Below are 22,074 nucleotides of genomic sequence, written 5' to 3' on the forward strand. Positions count from 1 at the left end.
TTTCAATAGAATGTTGCGACAGTTTGTCAGCATCCACTTGTTGTTTAAGCTTGAAGTCAAAACAGTTTCTCGCTCTACAATTGACACCGTCTTTTTTTTTTGATTAGTAAGAATATATTACAATTGACACCGTCTTTGCAGTCCTCTTCCCGAATTCTAGAGAGCGTAAGAGAGACAGATAGAGAGGCAGAGAAGAGGAGAAATATTCTTGAGTTGTAGCATCTGGAATGGAGTCGATGGACTTTGAGGCAAGTTCTAGCAGTTCTCTGTACACTCCATCCACGTCCCTTCCTCTTCCTGGTGGCGAATACGATGTCTTCTTAAGTTTCAGAGGCCCAGACACTCGTCTCACCTTCACCGATTTCCTCTACACCTATCTCGAAGACGTTGGAGTTCGAACCTTTCGAGACGATAACGAGCTTCGCAGAGGAGAAGAGATCGGACCAGAGCTCCTCAAAGCCATCACTGAGTCGAAGATCTCCATCCCAATTTTCTCCAGAAACTATGCTTCCAGCAAATGGTGCCTCCGCGAGCTCGCCCAAATGGTGGAGTGCAGGAGAACATTAGGGCAATTGATTTTACCCATTTTCTACGATGTGGAACCCTCGGATGTGAAGCATCAATCTGGGTTTTATGAGGAGGCGTTCCGCGAGCACGAGAGGTGTTTGGATGACAGGACTGTTGGGAAATGGAAGGAGGCATTGAGAGAGGTTGGAGCACTCAAGGGCTGGGAAGTCAAGAAAGAAGCTGATGGGTATGTTAATCCATTCCTATTATTAATACCCTTATTTTATAAATTTCATTGTAGTCTTAAAGAAGTTTTATAGTGTAGAATTGAAAATGGGACGAGATCACAGAATTTTACATCAATTGCCAGACATTATTTTTCATGTAATTGGACCATTTGAGCTGGGTTATTCATGAAACAGATTTATGGGTACTGAATCAAGGACATGTTTGTATTAGGTCGGTAATTTGATTCTAGATATAGATATTTGAGTATAGGTAAGAGAGGAATTTTATTTTCTGTTCTCAAGAACTTATACGAATGGTATATTGTGTATTGCAAGTAAAGCAGGGGCTAATCCATATAATGAAACTCTCTGTCTCTTCTTCAGCAACTGGGAGAATAAGAACCTAAAACCATGATCTTAGCATATAGGTGTCATTGATTTTCTAGTTGCAGATCTCAAGCTGGTAAAAGTGTGAGTCAATCCATGTTAGGATAGTCTCTTACTGTGTTCTTTGCATATACAATTTCCTAATGAATTGAATGCAAAAGTTGATGCCATTATTCTTTTCCTTTGTTGTTAACTTTTAATTTCCTTTTAAGGGACTAAGTATTTGTTTATCTGCTCTTGACTTCAATCAGGTATCAAGGAAAACTAATAAAGACGATTGTTCCAACAGTTTTGTTAGAGCTAAAGAAGAATTACATGGTTGTAACTGACAAAATGGTTGGAATCGATCGTCATGTGGAAGAATTAATGAGATCATTGAACATTGTATCCAATGATGTACGGATTGTTGGAATCCATGGCATGGGTGGTATTGGCAAGACAACTATTGCCAAATACATCTACAACAAGCTCCTTGAGTTCTTTCAATGTGGTTGTTTCCTTGCAGATGTTCGAGAAACAGTGCAACAACACAAAGGTTTTGTTAGTTTGCAAAAACAACTTCTTGCTGACACCCTAAAATGGAGCCCTGATGTTTGTGACGTTGATAGTGGAACTAATATGATCAAGCACAGATTTTCTAGAAAAAAAGTTCTCATTGTTCTTGATGATGTGGATGAAAAATCTCAATTTGATAGGCTTGTTGGAAAACGTGATTGGTTTGGTTCAGGAAGTAGGATCATCGTTACAACTAGAAACAAACATGTTTTAAATGCACTTAATGTGGATGGGAGTTATGAACCCCCAGAAATGAATGCTGAGCAGTCTCTTCAACTTTTCAGCATACATGCCTTCAGAAGGGAGCTTCCACCAAAAGAGTACGATAGTTTCTCTAGAGATATTGCATCCACTGCTGCAGGGCTTCCACTAGCTCTTGAAATTATAGGTTCATTTTTATCTGACAAGGAGAAAGTGGTATGGGAAGATACGTTGAAGAAGTTAAGGAAAATACCAGACGATGCAGTCCAGAAGAAGTTGAGAATAAGTTATGAAGCATTGAATTATGAGCAACAACAGATATTTCTCGATATTGCATGTCTTTTTATAGGGATGGATAAAGCAACTGTATTTCACATGTGGGATGACTGTGGCTATTATCCGCATAAGGAAATTAATGTCCTTTGTCTAATGTCTCTAGTAAAAATGGAAGACGATAATGTATTGAGGATGCATGATCAGGTTAGAGATCTTGGTAGGGAAATTGTACGTCAGGAAAATTTCAAGAATCCGGAGAAGCGTAGTAGGTTGTGGAATCATGAGGAAGCCTTGGAAATATTGGAGGAACGGAGGGTAAGAATTCATGAATACACCTATTTTTTCGCCCCTTCTTTAATTAATTAATGTTTTGATGATCCTCATTCTTGTCATCTCATAGTATACACAAAGATAAATGTTTTTTCCCCCCAAATGTTCTCTTCTTTATATTTTTTCCTGAAAGTTATTTGTGTCTTCAATCTTTTTTCCCCGCTTCAATTTTTCGCAAATTTACTCTGGTAATATGCAAGGGGTAGAACATTGGTCTTGAAATAAAATGCTGTCGGACATTTATCTTTTGTAATAAAGACTCCAGAAGCTGCTGAATAGATGGCCTGTCAGCATCATTAAAATTGGATTTCTGAAATCAGAAGCTGTCTTTATCATCAAGAAGTCTCTAACTGTAACTCATTTAAAGACAGAAAGGGAGAGTGATGGGTTGGACTATAATTCCTTCTTCTTCTTCTTTTTTAAACCAATTGGACTTTAATTCATTTTATAGAACTTTCTTTAATGCGTCTGGATTTTTGGGCTTATTTATTTATTTTTTTTACGTGATTTTCATAAGATTGGATTATAAAATATCACACTTTTTTTTTTTTTTGGGTCGAATGGAGCAAAAGAGGTTGGGGGTGAAATTGCTTTTGATCTTCAAGATATTGTTTTCTATGATGTTGGCATGCTGCCATGTTTTTCTACATTAATTTACAAGTCAATATATTATTTTTTGAAGTAATTAAAATGAAGTTGAAAATAAATTCAACGATTAAAATAATAAGATTACATTAATCCCTGATAACCCCACTTCTTTTGTTAGCATTGCGTAAATCTTGTTATTTTGTTTACTTATTAAAGGTTTTTCTTTGGCAGGGAACTGAAGAAGTTGAAGCCTTGAGTCTTTGCTTTGAATTAGGATCTCAGAAGCCTTGCTTTACAAATGAGGATTTTGCAAGACTAGTGAATCTCAGGTATCTCCAACTGGATTGCTCAGACCTTGTTGTGGATTTTAGTCATCTTCTGTCAAGGTTAAGATGGCTCCGTTGGCGTAGTTGCCCTTTGCAATTTAAGCCAACCAACTTTCATATAAAGAATCTAGTCATTCTTGATCTATCAGATAGTGGCATCACAGAAGACTGGGAGGGTTGGAACCAAATCAAGGTCTTGTAGAATATTGCTTCTTCTGTTTCTTGTGTTCCATCATATACTTGTTGGAAATTGAATTTTTTTTTTTTTTTCAGCTGTTTATTATTTTTTATTTTTGTAGCAGGTGGCAAATAATTTAAAAGTTCTAGAACTTGCTAATTGCGGCTTAAGGAGAACACCCAACTTTTCGACCCATGCAACTTTAGAGATATTGGTTCTTCGAGGATGTCAAAAATTGGTTGAAATTGATTCATCCATTGGTCATCTGAAGAATTTGGAAGTGCTTGACATTTCAAATGCTCAAGTAAGGAAGTTACCTGATGAAATTTGGATGTTAGAGAAGCTGGAAGTGATAGATGCCTCAAAATGTCATGACTTGGAGGGAGATATTCCTAGTAACATTGGGAGACTTTCATCTTTGAGATTCTTGAACTTCTATCATACTGGAATTCAAAGTCTACCAACAAGCATTTGGAGGCTTTCTTGCCTCCAAACACTTGACTTAGGATGCTGCGAAAAGTTTCAATTTCTTCCAGAGCTTCCTTCAAGTTTAAAGATCCTGAATGTCACTTGTACATTCCCAAATCTCTCAGGTTTGATTAATTTACAGGAATTGCAATGCTTTGAGTGCCATAAGGTTGTGGAGATTCCTAGAGATATTGCAAAATTATCCAAATTGGGGACATTGAGATTGGAGTCTATGAATATTAGGTCTCTACCAGGAGAGCTTGCTGCACTTCCACAGCTCAAGGTACTCTATGTACAATTCTGTGCAAATCTTCAAAGTATCTCGGGGTTTCCCTCAACTCTGGTTGAGCTATCTCTTGATTGTTGTGGATCATTGGAAAGATTACCAGATCTGTCAAATTTGAAAAGTTTGTTGGAATTAACCCTTGCTGGGTGCGATAAGCTGACAGAGGTTCAAGGGCTTGGAGAATTAAAATTATTGACAAGTTTGGACATATCGGGTTGCGATAAGCTATCTAACCTTGATTGGCTTGAACAGTTGACATCGTTAACATCCTTGGAGATGCATGAATTCGAATACCTTGAAAGGACACCAGATCTGTCAAACTTAAAAAGGTTAAAAAGATTAAATACTTTTGATTGTCAAAAACTTATTGAGATTCAAGGGCTTGACAAATTGGAATCACTGGAAGAATTGATTATGAGTGGTTGCAAATCCATTGTAAGATTACCCAATCTCTCAAACTTAAAAAGGTTGGCACACTTGGAACTCGATAATTGCAAGAAATCACGGAAGATTGAGGGCCTTGGGGCTCTTGAATCCTTGAAGATGTTGGACGTGTCAGGTTGCACATCACTGAGAAGCATACCTAATTTGCCAAACACACTTGTTTGGCGGTTCAAGGATCCGGACTTTTGAAGAATTAAAACCATAATAGTTTTGGACAATTCTGGTGCAAGTGAATTTAGAGACTATTAGATTTGTCAGACACAGGTATGGATTTATTTCAAATCATTGTTTGGATTTGGAATAGTATTTTCGGAAAGCTATATGATTTTATGGTTGTATCTCAATATTTTATTAAATTACTATTTGGTACTTGCAAGAGAGCTTTTTTCTTCACTGCTTTCTAATAATCTTTTCTTTCTATACATCTCAGTTCAAGTTATGGCTGGAGAAGTTCATGAAATGCTCAAATATCAGTAATCAGTAATATTAGCAACTAGCAAAACTCTTTATGCTGATAAGGAAGGAGTGGTCATTTACGTCAAATCAACCACCTAAATATTAGCCTTCTGAAGGATCTCCCAAATCAGCATGGGTTATTAGGAACATGGTAATTTTTCTCTGTACTTTGCCCTGATGACTCAATAGTGAATAGTCTCGTGCAATTATAGAACATTTGTAATTCTACAGCAATATTACTCTCTTGGTCATACACAAATTTGCGACTCTCTCTCTCTTTCTTTTTGGTGTGTGCACCTGCAGGCGCTACATGACTTCTGAGCCAATCATGGCATTTAATTAGATTCTCTTATGTTGACATGAGTGGCGAATGTGGAAGTTGATGTTGCTGCTATCATTCCACTCTTCTGTCGCACGCGCATTGGTGGTCGGTTGAGGTGAAAGTATTGTGGAGAGGAGATTCCTTGGACACACTCTGATTTCAGATTCAACTATATTTGCTTTGTTGATCATTGAGTTGACTACTGATCAGTTGAATGACACTTCTTCTGGACATGGAACTCTGAAGCTATTTAAGACTCATCCGAAGGTGAAGGGTTGGTTCACTGGCCACAAGTATCTCGAGAGGCCTTCCCAGAGGCAATTATCTGCAATGATTTCCAAAGGGACCGAACAGGCATTGGCTGTCAGACCTCTTCTTCATAGATAAGGTTGTACCTGGCATAATACCTAGTAAAAGAACCTTTCATCCTCATATAAGCTCGACGCCTTCTCTCTGTGAACTCTCGAAGATTATCATGAGCATCTGTTTACCATTAACACTTGATGTGCTTTGTCAAATGCCTCAATTGAGAGCAGGCAGTTTCACGGAGCTTATGCATGCCTGTTGTTTAGCTTATAAGTTATATTACGCTGTTTCTTCTTGTTAGTTTTGTTTGACATTTTATGACTTTCTGATTGACAGGTTTCAACTGAAGAAGAGAGCCGCTGGGCATGGTTTGATACCGGCAATATCAACTCATGACAGTGACGACTAACTCTGTCAATTGCTCTCTGATTGATGGGAGAGAGTGTCCATGAGTGTGAGTTTCCACTCTCAACATCATCTCTCCCATCTGAGCGCATTCTTTGGAAGCACCTGAGGTAAAGCTTGGTGAAGAGAGATAATTGCTTCAACCACAGCTAGTTGTTCAAGCCCATTAACAACAGCTCGCTTGAAACTGTTGATAGCATCTACTACTACCATAGTAGAAAAACCTCCATTGGATGATTTGGACACTGGTGTTTTTTTTTTTTTCTGTGTTTTTTTTTTGGGTAAGTAATTTGAACACCGGTGTTCTAGGGGTTTAATGCAACTGCTCTTTACATTATTTTGAGACTCCTATCAATTTTAGCGTTTGAATGTATTAATAACTCATTCTATTATATTTTGATAGCGTTTAAAACGGGTCTCTTGATAATAGATTTAAGGACAATTACTATTAAGTCCTACTTTTCTTGCTGACAAAACAAATAAATTCCTATAATTCTCAATAGGATCAATAAGTCCCACTTCAAATCTTTTTCTTTTTAAGTTCTACATAACTAAACCTTTCAATTATATCCTTGCCAAATAAAAAAGTTTCACAATTATAATTTCTATTTGAGAATTGATGTGTAAGCCTTCTTTTTGCTTTTATGTTCTTTTAAGTTTGGTTAATTAATGAATATTGTATTCTAAATTTAAATTATAATTAATTTAGTTAAAGTTCAAATCCAAAAATATTATCTAGAAATTAAGAAGATGATTTTTAATGTATAAAATTTTAAAACTTCTATTAAAAAAGTCAAAAAAAAAATATTATTATTTCTTCTTATTCAAATAATTTGAATAATTTTTTATACATTAGAAACTTAGACTAATTATTTTGAAAATAAAATATACTCAGTATATAACTTAGAAAAATTCAATCGCGAATAGGAAAAATTTAGACATGTTAGATCAATTTTTTGTGTAGAATTATAATTGTAAAATTTATATTATTATACTTTTGTAAGAGTATAAATGAAACATTGATTGGTTTAGAACTTGAAGGGAAAAAAATGTTTCCAAAAAGTGGTAAAATTCATTTTTCTTATTGATATTGAATCAATATGTATTTTAATGAGGTATGAATCGTTATGCACTTTAACCAGATTTTTTACGTGAAAAAAAAAAAATTAAAAAATGTTAAAAAATTTCTTACACTTTTAGAATAGGTACTATTATAATCCACGTGAAATGCATGTGAGGAAATAAATATTTTATAGTATAAATGAATTTTAATTTGGAGAAAAAAAAAACAATTTTTTTTATAAAAGAATTCACAAAAAAAAAATAATAAAAAAATTACTCTCTGAAATTAAAAATGTTAAAAGAATTTGAAGAATCAAAAATTAAAATTAACCTTTAATTACACTTTTAATGGATTGCATTAATGTAAATGCTTTTAAAGAAGGCTATTTACTAAAGTGTAATTTAAAACGTTAAAGAATTTAAAGAATCAAAAATTTAAATTAACCTTCAATTACAATTTTTAATGTTACACTTTAATGTAAATTCTTTTAATCAAGGCATAAACTTTATTTTTTTTTATTTAAAAAAATGTAAAGTATGGTCACTTGGTATGTGAAAATTGAAATCCTTGAGATATGAGAGTTATGAATATGATCCTTTAGATAATTAATAATTGTACGTGTGTATGTATATTAATGAAAGAAATAAAGTATATATATCAAATGATTCTACAACTTTTAAGTGTTTTAGTGAGACTTATTATGAAAAAAAAAAATGTTAAGAAAAAGAGAACAGGCTTACATTTTAAGAATAGAAAATTAGACAAATTACTTTGAAAATAAAATATGTAAATAAAAAAAAATTTAGTTGCTAATAGAAAAAATGTAGACATGTTTAAATAACCAATTAAAAACAAATTTGATTACATATCAATTTTTGTATAGAATTATAATTGTAAAATTTAATTACATATCAATTTTTGTATAGAATTATAAGAGTATAAAATGAAACATTGGTTGGTTTAGAACTTCAACGGAAAAAAAAAAAAAAAAAAATGTTCGAAGAAGTGGAAATACTTTTTTGCCTTATTGAAATTAAAAATTATAAGAATTATTCATTTGTCGTCAGAAGAGGTCTTGGTTATTGGTATCAACAAAACGACGCCGAAAGATGCCACTTTTGGGCCTTGGCGTAAGATGAATTGTCCTTTCCCTGTTGAGTCGTTGACTTGAGACTTGGAAAAGCTAACTTGGCCATTGGGGGTTCTGTAGGAGAGATCGATCTGCGGGTGGTGAAAGATAATCAAGAAATTAGGTTTCTGTTCACTTTAACTTGATTGATTTGGAAAGATTATTGGGGTGTTTTGAATTTGCAGACCTAAAGCCCTAATCAGAAATTGGGATACTGTTGCTGATCGATGGAGAAGAAAAGAAAGGGGAAAATTGAAAACCCTCACCGATCTGTAAAAGTGGAAGAAGATACAGAAACTTATGGGGACTCTGTAGGAGGAAGAGAATATGAAGTCTTTTTGGGTTGCAGAAGCTCAGACACTGCTTGCCACGCCTTCTCCGATTATCTGTACAATCATCTCATGCGCGTACGAGTTCGCACCTTTTGGGACCATAAATATCATCATCCCCGAGGAGTCCAAGAAGAAATGACCGACATGACAATAGACGATTCGGATTCGAGGAAGCTTCGGAGGGTAGATAGTGGTGCCGAGGGGGCGGACTCGGCGCTGCGGACGCTGAAAGCGCCGCGAATTCGATGGACGACTCAATTGCACCAGCGGTTCGTTGACGTTGTTGCTCATCTGGGTATCAACAATGCCACGCCGAAGAAGATTACGAAGTTGATGAATGTTGAGGGCTTGGGGCGCGATCACGTAGAGAGTCATCTGAACATGTACAGGCTTGTGCTGGGGTCGTCGAGTCAAGGTTTGCCACCATCCGATCATCTCTTAGCGTCGAAGGCTGAGCCGCAGAGCTCACTTGAGTCAGGCGGGAGTGGACATCAGTCCACATTGATCATTCCAGGTCTCATCATACCCATCAAGGGGTCGAAAATCTCAATCCCAATATTCTCCAAAAACTATGCTTCCAGTATATGGTGCCTCCGTGAGCTCACCCAGATGGTGGAGTGCAAGAGAACCACAGGACAATTGATTCTGCCAATCTTCTACGACGTCGAACCATCTGATGTGAAGCATCAATCTGGGTGTTACGAGGAAGCCTTTCGCGAGCACGCCAATTGTTTCGACGTAACAACTGTTAAGGCATGGAAGGAGGCATTGAGAGAGGTTGGAGAACTCGAGGGTTGGGACTTGATCAGAGAATCTCAGTCTGACTGGTAATTCGATCATTTAATTATTATCCTGCTAGTAATTATAACCAAGCCCCTTATTTTATTGCATATATAGTCTTCATAGTTAATACAGTAAGGCAAAGTTGTTTGGAATTCATGAAACCATAAACAACACTAAGCAAGATGCTTCTGGCAACTTCTTATATTAGAAATTAAAAATAAATTAGACTGAAAGAAACAAAAGATTTAAGAGTTTAAAAATGATCAAAAATAAATAATTATAACTTAAAATCAGAGTAAAGAAAGTAGAAATCATTTTATTATTTACTTTGATTTCCTTGGCAATAATTACTCGTTCTGTTTTCCACCTTTGACATAAATTAGGGATGGAGGAGAAAACTTCATAAAAGAGAGTATTGTTCCAATGGTGTTGTTAGAGTTAAAGAAGAATTATGTGGTTGTGACTGACAACTTCGTTGGAATGAATCACCACGGAAATGAAATGTTCAGATTATTAAACATGGACTCCAATGAAGTACGGATAGTTGGTATCCATGGCGTCGGTGGTATTGGCAAGACAACTATTGCCAAATTCATCTACAACATGCAATTCGAGTTCTTTGAATGTTGTAGCTTCCTTTCAGATGTTGGAGAAATGACGCAACAACGCAAGGGAGTTGTTAATTTACAGAAACAGCTTCTTGCTGACATTCTAAAAAGGTGTCCTGACATTGCTGATATTGATAGTGGAATCGACGTGATTAAAGACATAGTTGTCAAAAAGAAAGTGTTCATTGTTCTTGATGATGTGGATAAAAGCTCTCATTTTGTTAGGCTTTTGGCAAAGCGTGATTTGTTTGGTTCAGGAAGTAGGATCATAATTACAACTAAATACAAACATCTTTTGGATGATCTTAAAGTGGATGCGACTTATGAACCCCCACTAATGAATTCTGAACAATCTCTTCAACTTTTCAGCATGCACGCCTTTAGAAGCAAGTCTCCTCCACCAGACTATTTCACCATCTCTAGAGAGATTGCATCTGCTGCTGCAGGGATTCCTCTAGCTCTTGATGTTATAGGTTCATTTCTATCTGGCATGGAGAAAGCGTTATGGGAGGACACATTGAAGAAATTGGCGAAAATATTGCATGATGAACTCGAGAAAAAATTGAGGGTAATTTGTGAAACATTAAATTATGCACAACGACAAATATTTCTCGATATTGCATGCCTTTTTTCTGGGATGGAAAAAGCAGCTGTGTTTTACATGTGGGATGATTGTGGCTATCATCCAAAAAAAGAATTGAATGTCCTTTATCTAATGTCCCTGATAAAAGTTGGAGATGCTGATGAGCTGAAGATGCATGATCAGTTTATAGCTCTTGGCAGGAAAATCGTCTATGAAGAAAAGGTTCGGGGCAATCGTAGTAGGTTGTGGAATCATGAGGAAGCCTTGAACATATTGGAGGGACGGAGGGTAAGATTTGAGAGCATTGAATTTTATAGCCCTTACTAACTGAAGTAGGTTGTGAAATCTGGTCATAATATGTTGTATATTTATTTTTTTCCATTGACAGGGAACAGAAAAGGTTGAAGCCCTAAGTCTTCACTTTGATTTAGGGCCTGAAAAGAAGCCTCGCTTTACAAGTAAGGAATTTGCAAAACTAGTGAATCTAAGGTATCTCCGAGTTGATGGCACTGACCTGGTTGGGGATTTTGAGCATCTTCTGCACCGATTAAGATATCTTAATTGGCGAAGATGCCCTCCGCATTTTAAGCCAATCAATTTTCATTTGGAGAATCTAGTCGTTCTTGATCTGTCAGATAGTGGCATCACAGAAGATTGGGGGGGTTGGAATCATATCAAGGTATTTTATAATATCTATATTTTTGTTTCTTCTATCCAATAATGCTTCTGTTTAAAAATAATCCTTTTCTGTTATCTATTCTCTCTTTTAATAGATGGCAAACAAGTTGAAAGTTCTACAACTGGCTAATTGTGCTTTAAGGAGAACACCTGACTTTTCATCATATGCAGCTCTAGAGATATTGATTCTTCAACGGTGTAAAAGTTTGGTCGAAGTTGACCAATCCATTGGTAAACTGAAGAATTTAAAAGTGCTTGACATTTCATATACTGATATAAGGAATTTACCTGATGAACTTTGGATGTTGGAGAAGCTGGAAGTGATGGATTTCACACATTGTAGCTATTTGAGGAGGCACATTCATAGTAATATTGGGAGTTTAACAGCTTTGAGATTCTTGAGCTTTTATGATACCAAAATTCAAAGCCTGCCAATGAGCATTTGGGATCTCTCTTGCCTCCAAACCCTTAAATTAGGAGGCTGCGAAGAGCTTCAATCATTTCCACAGCTTCCCTCAAGTCTGAGGAGTCTGGATGTAGCTTCTACCCCTAATGAAATAAATCTGGTTAATTTACAGGAGTTACACTTGGTAGGGGGCAATGAGTATGTGGAGATTCCTATAGATATTTGGAAATGTTCCAAATTGGAGAAGTTGACCTTGGATTCTACCAACATTAGGATCCTACCAAAAGAGATTGATTCCCTTTCTCAGCTGAAGGTGCTCGATGTACAATTCTGTCACAATCTTCAATGTATACTGGGGTTACCTTCAAGTCTAGTTGTTTTGTCTTTTGCATTCTGTCATTCACTAGAAAGATTGCCGAATCTGTCAAATTTGAAAAAATTGTTGAGATTATCACTTCGAAGTTGTGTTAAGCTGACAGAAGTTCAAGGGCTTGGAAATTTAGAATCATTGATGAGGTTGGACATATGTGCATGCGATATGTTAGCTAACCTTGTTCCGCCTAAACAGTCACCACATGCTTGCAATAATTTAGGTGAGATTGAGCCTTGCCTTGAGGCTCTGAAATCTTCGGAGGAATCTGACCAGTCAACGCGCCTCCCTTCATTACACGGGTATGGATTTTATTTCTAGTAATGGCTGTGTGTATTGGGTTACTATTTGGTTTTTGCAAGAAAAATATCTCGGTACTCTTTTGTTTCTATGTATGATTCTGGTTTTGGTTGGAGTAGTTTATGAGATTTACAAAAGCATCAAATATCAATATCATGACAAATGGTATCAAAATTCTCTCTTAACGTCATTTACATGAGTCAACAACCAACCCAACTGTTAGCCCCTGTAGGATGTCCAAAGCGGTTATTCACAATCAAGAGAGGTTATCTGAGCCTACTTAAGACACCAAATTAGATTATTGAAAGTTTAAAATTTTTATTTAGACTATTCAAATGATAATAACTCAGGTCTCCAAAAATCGAGAAATTTAGGCTTTTCAAAGTCGAGAAGATTAGTTTTCCAGTAGTTATTTACATTATGGAAACGTAGACCATCCAACGCCTCTTTTTTCTCTTTTTCTTTTTTCCAATTATTGTTGGAGTCACGATTCATAGTCTGCTTAATTTACTTTGTTTTTATAGGTTTTTTCCCCAAAAGGGTGAAGAAAAATTTAACACAAGGGCACAGGAGGCAAGTGGTGGTTCCGTTGAAGGAGAGGAGAAGATTTGCCACTACAGGGGAGTTCGAAAGAGGCCATGGGGGAGGTATGCTGCAGAGATTCGAGACCCCGGGAAAAAGCGCCGTGTGTGGCTTGGCACCTTCGATACGGCAGAGGAAGCAGCAAGGGCTTACGACGCAGCCGCCATCGAGTTTCGAGGATCCAAGGCGAAGGTCAACTTCCCAAGGGTGAGCTTCCCAAAGGAACTCAATATGACGGTTTTGAAAGCAGAGGAGAGCAAGAGCTCTTGTGTTACCTCAGACCGTGATGGAATAAGTTACGGGAACATTGATGTACAACTTGCAGCACCAAGAGAGTCAAGAGCAGAAGCCCAATGCGATGGATCAGAAGAAAAGAAGGGCGAAAGCAATATGGTGAGAGTGAGTGCTGAGGAAGAGAGCGATACTGAGGAAGAGGGAGAAGTGGTGGATCATGAGACATGCTAATGCTAGAAGAGGATGAGTTTTCACGACAATGTGTTTTCCTCCATGATTGGAGAGAGCAACAAGGTTCAAATCTCTGACTATAAAAGAAAAGGAGTTCCGATTGCTTGGCTAGAAAAGAGGCAGTGAACTAGTGATAAGCAGCACAAACTACTTCGTCTCATTATTTATGTATGACAGTTTGTATTACCTGAGTTCGTACAAAATGAAAGATTAGTGTTTGATTACTCAATTTAAAGCTTATAATGCACATTGAATATTGCTCAAAACGAAAAACCCCACTTTTAATTTTTTTAAAAATTAAAAAATATTTATTTTTTAATTATTACTTAAAACTTTTCAGCATTTAACATTCAACTATTATTTTAATAAAAAGTATTTATTTTTTAATTTTTATTTTTGATATTCGGCAAATGTCTAAATTGATATTGAGGTCGAGTTTATAGGGTAGAGCTTATAAAATAATTTGTCGAAAATTAATAAATAAGTTATTTTTATTAAATTTTTGCATAAATATTTTAAAATAACCAAACACAAATATATATCTAAAAAATATTTTAGATCCAAACAAGCCTAATCACCAAAATTTTAAATAGACCGAATTGAACTTGCCATTTCTCCACTTCACGTTTGTAAATTACATTTACACACACACATAAAAGACAAAATCTCTCTTCTTCTTCAAGGAATATTATAAATTTACACGCATATACACACACTACAATTTTTTCCAACTGGTTTGTCCTGGAAATGAAACCCTTGTAATCTTCTCACAATTGATAACAAGTGCTATTTCTATCCAGGGCCGGCCCTGGCCCAAGGCTACCAAGGCGGTCTCCTTGGGCCTCAGATTTTAGAGGGCCTCAAAATTTGAGGCCCATAGGGGATGGAAATAAGATAAAATAAAAATAAGTTAGGGCAAGTTTCAGACGACACAATCTGCTTCGACACTCCGCAGGGCGCAGCCTCCGCTATCGCCTCAGTTGACAAGGTATGTTCATCCTCTCTCTCCTTTTGCATGAGTCGATCTTTTATATATGTTTCTTTCTTTCGTTCATCTCATCATTTGATTTTTTCTAACTTTGGTTCGTTTGATTCGGGCCTTTACCTTTGTTCCAATAGTGAAAAGTAGCCAGGGTTTTGTGTGTGTCACTGTGTGTATGATGGCTATCAAAAGCTGAATGAATATATTAGGGTTCTCTTAGTATTTTAATAAATGTGTGCCTTTCTACATGTGTCTTTCATGGCGATCGAGTCCATAATCTATTTCCCACTCCCTAAGTCCACTCCAATCTCACAACAGCAGCAACCACACCCCTTTTCCTCATAATTTTTTGCATTTTCACATTCAATCCCACGAAATTTAAGGATCCCTTCTAGTGGGTTGAGGTAATAATTAACTTTTTCGATCTCTAAATTATGCTCATACTTAAAAGTGCCAAATTAAGGGTTTTTTAATTTTAATTTTATTTTTATTTTTATATGAAGATACATACCACCATTATTGATGTTATTTGAAATTGGCTCACCTAGAATTTCAGTTAATAATACTGTCAAAGCACTTGCCATCAGAATGTACAAACACATGAAAATCAATAGCATGCTTCAACAAAACAAAAGTTAATGGTTTTTTTCTATTAATTTGCACAGGTCTTCTGTAGCAATGATCAATCAATCACTGCGGGTAATTTTTTTTTTTTGATAAGTATCACTGCGGGTAATTGGCTCCCAAAAAAACACATAACAAAGTACTGTAGTTCTCTAGTAAACTGTTCACTTCATTTTTTATTTTGTGCCTGTAAAAATTTCGCACTCTTTAATTGATAAATTTATGGGCAAATTGACCTCTTAAGATTAGGTTATTTTTCAGTTAGAGGAAGATTTTGGTTTTACTTTCACTTACACTCTAAATGACTTTTTGGCCTTTAATCTATGCGAATCGACCATTTTATCTTCAATTTTTTAATACAAAATAGGGTAAAGTGCATTAAACCCCCCTGAACTATTAGGGTATGTGCAAGAAACCCCCCTAGACTATAAAAATTGAAAAAAAATCCCTAAACTATTGGGTATGTGCAAAAAACCCCCCTGAATTATAAAAGTTGCAAAAAACCCCCCTGAACTATTAGAGTATGTATAAAAAACCCCCCTGAACTATATATTTTTTTGCAGTTTACCCCATCCAAGCGAATTGATTGATTGAAAGGGACGATGAAGCTGAGGAATTTATTGTTGGGATTGGTGGGTCTCCTGTCATAGTTCCATCATAGCCGTTGCACCACTAGCCAGATCCGTCGGCCATATATATCGCACTTCTCTGCACCGTTGCGTCAGCCCATCGCCGTCACCGCCTTGTCCACCGTTCAGCTTACCTTGCTCGCCGGTCCATTCCACCGTCCATTCCAATCTCGCCGGCCCATTCCGCCATCTCCATAACTGAGCACATCGCCGTCCGTGTTTCGAGCACACAACCGTCCATAGTTCACCGCCGAGCCCCCTTGAGCTCGCCGCCGCCTCCACAGTTCACGGCCGAGTCAACCGAGCTCTCATCACAGCCGAGTCCTCCACGCACAAGCCACCATCATCCGAGACCGAGCCATCCCGCCAACCTCGGATTTCTTTGGTCTCTTCTTTCACTCTCTAGCTCTCAGTTTTGGGTTGTGTTGGGTGAAAGACATCTTTTGGCAAAAATAAAAGTAAGAAGTATATAAGTTAAAACGACGCAGTATACGTGTTATAAGGATAAACTGGTCTTTCAAAATTTTCAGTACCGAAAGCTGATGTCATGGGGGTAAATTGCAACAGAATCATAGTTCAGCGGGATAAATTGCAACAAAATCATAGTTCATGGGGGGTTTTTGTAGTTCAGGGGGTTTCTTGCAAATGACCAATAGTTCAAGGGGATAAATTACAACAAAATCATAGTTCAGGGAGTTTTTTTAGTTCAGGGGGGTTTCTTGTAAATGACCAATAGTTCAGGGGGTTTAATGCACTTTACCCTACAAAATATATGTAATCTTAAATGACCAAAAAACCTCTCTCTCTCTCTCTCTCTCTCTCTCTCTCTCTCTATATATATATATATATTCAAGCGCTGGCTCTGACATAATCCAAATGATTTCTTTGAATTTTTCAAAAATAATTTCTACTTTAGCGTTTTGTCCTTAGAAGATAGAGTTTAGAATCGGGCCTGGATTTGATTTTCATACTCAAAATCTGAAAATCAAAGTCCATTAGCAGACAAAGAAGATAAAACAAACTAAGAAAGTCAGGAAAATGAAGAAAGAATAAGGAATCTAAAGAAAATGGAAATAACTTTTTTCTAGAGAAATTCGACGATAAGCGGCCAGGTGACGCAACCAGGGGTGAAGGAAAAAGGGTCTACGCATGTTTTTGTGTTTTTTTGCTGTAAATTGGGAGGTCGACACAGGAACGTAAAAGGGAGCGGGAACATCGGGCGGAGGATAATGGAGTGCCCGTCGTTTCGTTCCGATCCCGTCCTCCCGTGTGCTCGTCGTTCCGATCTCCTTCGCCTCCCGTGTGCTCGTTGTTCCATTCCAATCTCGTCGTCCCGTGTGCTCGTCGTTCCGATCTCCAACGCCGTCAATGGAATACAGTGGGTTCGTGTATGGGTACAAAGATGTACTAAAATCAATACTAATCACAGATTCCTATTGAAAAAAATCTGAAAATTAGAATTGAGATTTTAATTTTCAGATTTTAATTGAAAGATCTAAAAATACTGTTGGGAGTTAGAATATGAATTAAAATTGAGAGAGATCATATCTGATTTAGAAAATTAGTAGATTCACTGCTAAATATATATTCCAACAAATGAAAAAAAATAATAATAATAATAAAAAAAAAAAACGAAATTCTATAATCTGGTCGACAAGTAAGTATTAGTGAATTAATTTGGACAATTTCTACAGCAGGCTCTATCTCCCTCTCAATTTCTACAAGATCCATGAAATCAACTCTGAGATGAAGAATGAAATATTGAAGGAAGAGGGGAGGGAGGACGTGTTTCAGGTTGCTGAGGCTGAGTCTCTTGTATATTGGTCTGGTTTCTCTGTGTAGTGGATATGTCACCTCTTGGTTTAGGGTTATTCTTTTACTGTCCTAGGGGTTTTGATGAAAAGAATGTTTGAATAAATTAACTATGGAATGAGTTTTTTTTTTTTTTGTTTTTTAATTGGGTGAGGTGGGATTTGGGGGAGGGATGAGCAAGATTGATGGGTGGATTTGGGGAAGAACAGGAGAGGAGAGAGAAGGCCATACCATGTGGAAAAACACACAGAGGGGGGCGGTGGTGATGGTGTATGGGGGTAGTTTGGTAAAAAAAGATAGTCAATAAGGTCAAAGGGTAGCATAGTCATTTTATATTTAAAAATACCTGACAGGTCAATTTGAGGTATAAGTGAAATACAAAATCAATCTTTCAAATATAAGTGAAAATTAAAATCAAAATTTTCATCTAGGTGAAAAATGACCTAACCTTAGGGGATTTAAGTGTTATTTACCTTAAATTTATTGTTATTAATTAGTTGTCTTATGCACACTGCACATGCGCACAATTATTTATTGGTAGTGATAAAAATTTATAATAATTAGTTAGTTGTCTTAAGTACAAAACACATGTGCACAATTATTTATTAGTAATAATAGATTTATACTTATTAATTACTTGTCTTATGAATACTATACAGGCGCATAATTATTTGTTGGTGGTGATAAATTTATAGTTATTAGTTAGTTGTCTTAGGCACAATACATATGGACACAATTATATTAGTTATATAATTTGAAAACATCGTGTTAAAATTTCGCACTCTTATAATTCTGTTTTTGCGTGTGTGAAACTCAAAGGGCCTCACATTTGAAAGTTCACCTAGGGCCTCTCAAAATATTTGGAATCTCAGGGCCGGCCCTGTTTCTATCTCCAACTTCCAGTAGTTGTAATCATGGGTTTGTATCACCCTCTCAAAATTACCATCTTACCTTCAAACTATCACTAAGGGTATGTTTGGTACAGTGAAAAAGAAAAAAAAGGATAACATTAATTAGGAGGGAAAAGAAAAGAAAGAAAATGAGATGATAGTGTTAGTTACTTGTTGTGTTTGGTTAATTAATAAAGAAAAAGAAAGAAAATGATAGTAATTATGTTTAAGAAAAGAAATGGAAGAAAACTATTGTAATGAATTTACAATCATACCATTTTTTATAGAATTTTTCTCTTATAAATATAAGGGCAAATTTGGTACTAATAAAATTTTATTAAAAATATTAATTTTTCTTCCATTTCCTTCCATTTTTGGAAAGATAACAAAAGTTATTAAATTTTTGTCTTTCCTTCCAAACCCCTCCATTCTCATCCAACATTTTATTACCATCACAACTTTTTATTTTTTTCCATTTCCTTTCTTTTCTTTTTCCCCCATTTCCATTGTAAGCCAAAAAGTGAAATCCCAGCATGAAAATTAATCAATCACAGGTCATGATCACCACATCTATTATCTCACGACCGAACCACTGCCGCCATTAAACCCTAACTCTCTAATTACTCTGTCCAAGTTCCTGGGCAAACAATCGTAGACTAAAGTCAATTAAAACCTGTCTTTAGTGTTCCATGTGGCCTTGTGTATGTGTGTGTATGCACGCGCGAATTATATGTTTCCATTCAGTATAATTAAAATATAAAGCTCGAGATTCAATAACATTCCACGATTGAACATAAAGTTTTACCAAACACCCCTACTAATACTATTACAATAATTAACATTTTTATAATATTTTGTTATTTTTCTCAATCATATCTCAATATTAAATCAAATTAAAAGAGTGATGAAATGAATAAACGGTCATTAAATTATTATACATATTTAAAGTTTAAAGTAGATCTTTTATTTTTTTAATTCAATCATTAATATATAGTTTTACCAAATGTATATAATTATATAGTTGAATTATTCATCATAATAATTTCTTGGAGGTGGGTTGTGAGTACCAATTAGGGAAAAAAAAATTATACATCATAACAATTAAATGAGTACTCTTTATTGTTGAAAAAATATATGTTTCATATGCTACTATTTAAGATTAAACAAGAATTATTTTAGAACGTAGCATGATTAATAAATAAGCTACTCGGAAAAATTAAATAAAATAAACTACTTATAATTATTAAAGTAAATAATCAATTACTAAAGAAACTTGTAGATCAAGACTATAATTTGATTTTATATCTTTAAGATAATTTATGCCACACCTAGTGTTGAACAATCTCAATGATGCTTATTTCTCAGTATAGAACGATTTTTATACAATTGGTTAAGCACTTCAAACCAATTGAATTAGCAAAGTAAACACCATGATATACTCTCTTTGACCCTACTTTGATTAAATTAATCATTGAATAAGACTCAAATGAATTCGGACTAAAATTGAATCTTTAGACTCGAATTCAGAACGTATGAAAAATAGAATTACAGGAGATCAGAGGTACTTAAAGAGAAAGGAAGAACAAAAAAAGCAGATTCTGAAATGTCATTTGCAAATGAAGCCTGCAGAGGTATTGGCCGGGGGTGTTTAATAGGCCAATAGGAGTCTTTTCAGGCCAACCCGAACCGTCACTATACACAATGGTTTGGCCCGAAGATATATTGGGTTCACTGATTCGGATGAACCAATACGAGCTACTGCCTATTCGGATTTAAACCACCCAACTGCCAACGATTTGGGTTTCAGTTTGAGCCCATGATCATTGTTTGATACCGGCAATATCAACTAATGATGGTGTCGACTAACTCATTGTGTTTGTGTCGACACGATTACGACACGAATATAATTAGAATTAATATGAACACGACACGGTTATTAATTGTGTTTAAGACTTTTGACACGAATGCGACACGATGTTTGAAATTACCACCTACTTTTGGACTGGCGTGTTAATTATAATTTTTTTTTTTTTTTCCTTCTCCTTGCTCACACACTTATTTGACTAATGGAGATTTAATCTTTCACCTTCTATTTGGATTTAAACCATCCAACTGCCAACGATTTTGAGTTTAAGTTTGAGCCCATGAGCATTGTTTGATACTGGCAACATCAACTAATGATGGTGTCGACTAACTCATCGTGTTTGTGTCGACACGAATACGATTAGAATCAACATGAACACGATACGGTTATTAATCGTGTTTAAGATCCTTGACACGAATACGACTCGATGTTTGAAATTATCACCTACTTCCACGACACAGTTATTAATCGTGTTTAAGACACTTGACACGAATACGATGCGATGTTTGAAATTACCACCTACTTCTGGACTGGTGTGTTAATTATAATTTTTTTTTTTTTTTTCTTCTCCATGCTCACACACTTATTTGAGTAATGGAGATTTAATCTTTCACCTTCAATATTAAAAGATAGAGAAGATATTATTAAAAAAAATTTATAAATGATATTAAAATAATAATAAAAAAATATTATTAATTCTTCTTATTAAAATAATTTGAATACTTTTTATACCTACTAATTCATTTGAAATTAAAAAAATCCAATTGATAATAAAAAATATTAAATATGTTTAAATAAATAAATTAATTATATATTAAAATTATATTGTAAATAGTAGTGATTATTGCACATATTTATAACACCGAATTACTTAACCAAATATTTATTATTTATTTATGCACAATATACACTACGCTTAAACGAACTTCCCTAGATTCGGCCGCGATTCCCAGCAACAAATCCGTCCAATATCATTTTCCAATTGTAAATTTTAGATTTCTAATTTGACAATGGTACCAAATGAGTGGAGTGGTTGTAGAAAGATGTCTCTTGGCCAAAAATTTCTGTTGTCGTTGTTGACTTGTCCTGGAGGAATTTTGCAAAAACTGTAGAGAGAGAGAGAAGGGGAGAGAGAGAGATTTGAGCTTATAATTTGTACTATCTGTAATGATGTGTTGGAAGTTGGAACAGAGAGAGAGAGAGAGAGAGGGATCTGAGCTTGTCGTATTTGATAGGGTTAGTAATAGTCGTATATTAGCTTGATATTCGATTGTACAGTGTTGCTGATCGATGGAGCGGAAAAGAAAGGGAAAAGAGGTAAGCTTGGCAAGCCCTCCACGATCTGCAAAACTATTGGGTACTGAAATGGTAGTACTCGAGTCTGAAGTCTTCTTGAGTTGCAGAAGCTCAGACAGTTGGCACACCTTCTCCTATTTTCTGTACCAACGTCTCATCCGACTACGAGTTGACACATTTTGTGAGCTTAAGGATCATCTAGAAGGAGAAGAGATTCAGAAAAAGGTAATCTGGAGCTCCAAGATTTCAATTCCAATATTATCCAAAAACTATGCTTCCAGTGAATGGTGCCTCCAAGACCTCACCCAGATGGTGGAGTGCAGGAGAAGTAGGGGACAATTGATTTTGCCCATTTTCTACTACGTCCGATGTGAAGCATCAATCTGGTTGTTACGAGGAAGCCTTTTTCGAGCACG

At 35.7% G+C, this 22,074-nt stretch overlaps 2 protein-coding genes across 3 annotated transcripts; both read left to right on the top strand.

Annotated features, from left to right (window-relative positions):
- LOC132285795 (disease resistance protein L6-like) lies at positions 1–6,599 on the top strand. 2 transcript variants are annotated; one of them, XM_059788021.1, is made up of 7 exons: positions 1–754; positions 1,373–2,468; positions 3,303–3,590; positions 3,700–5,037; positions 5,204–5,380; positions 5,533–5,939; positions 6,194–6,599. In XM_059788021.1, the coding sequence occupies exons 1-4, from the start codon at positions 228–230 to the stop codon at positions 4,960–4,962; spliced, it is 3,174 nt and encodes a 1,057-aa protein (XP_059644004.1). In that variant the 5' UTR covers positions 1–227; the 3' UTR covers positions 4,963–5,037; positions 5,204–5,380; positions 5,533–5,939; positions 6,194–6,599. The 2 variants fall into 2 exon arrangements, with proteins under 2 accessions (XP_059644004.1, XP_059644003.1); XM_059788020.1 differs by having other exon boundaries at positions 5,204–5,939.
- Positions 6,600–8,424: 1,825 nt separating this feature from the next.
- On the top strand, positions 8,425–13,790 carry LOC132284398 (disease resistance protein L6-like). The gene is made up of 5 exons (XM_059786509.1): positions 8,425–9,613; positions 9,953–11,048; positions 11,149–11,439; positions 11,534–12,516; positions 13,039–13,790. The coding sequence occupies exons 1-5, from the start codon at positions 8,682–8,684 to the stop codon at positions 13,559–13,561; spliced, it is 3,825 nt and encodes a 1,274-aa protein (XP_059642492.1). The 5' UTR covers positions 8,425–8,681; the 3' UTR covers positions 13,562–13,790.
- The last annotated feature ends 8,284 nt before the right edge of the window (positions 13,791–22,074 follow it).

Source organism: Cornus florida, unplaced genomic scaffold, assembly GCF_030987335.1.
Source record: "Cornus florida cultivar Cherokee Brave unplaced genomic scaffold, ASM3098733v1 CherokeeBrave_3.0.0_Hap2_Chr11, whole genome shotgun sequence".
NCBI lineage: Eukaryota > Viridiplantae > Streptophyta > Magnoliopsida > Cornales > Cornaceae > Cornus > Cornus florida.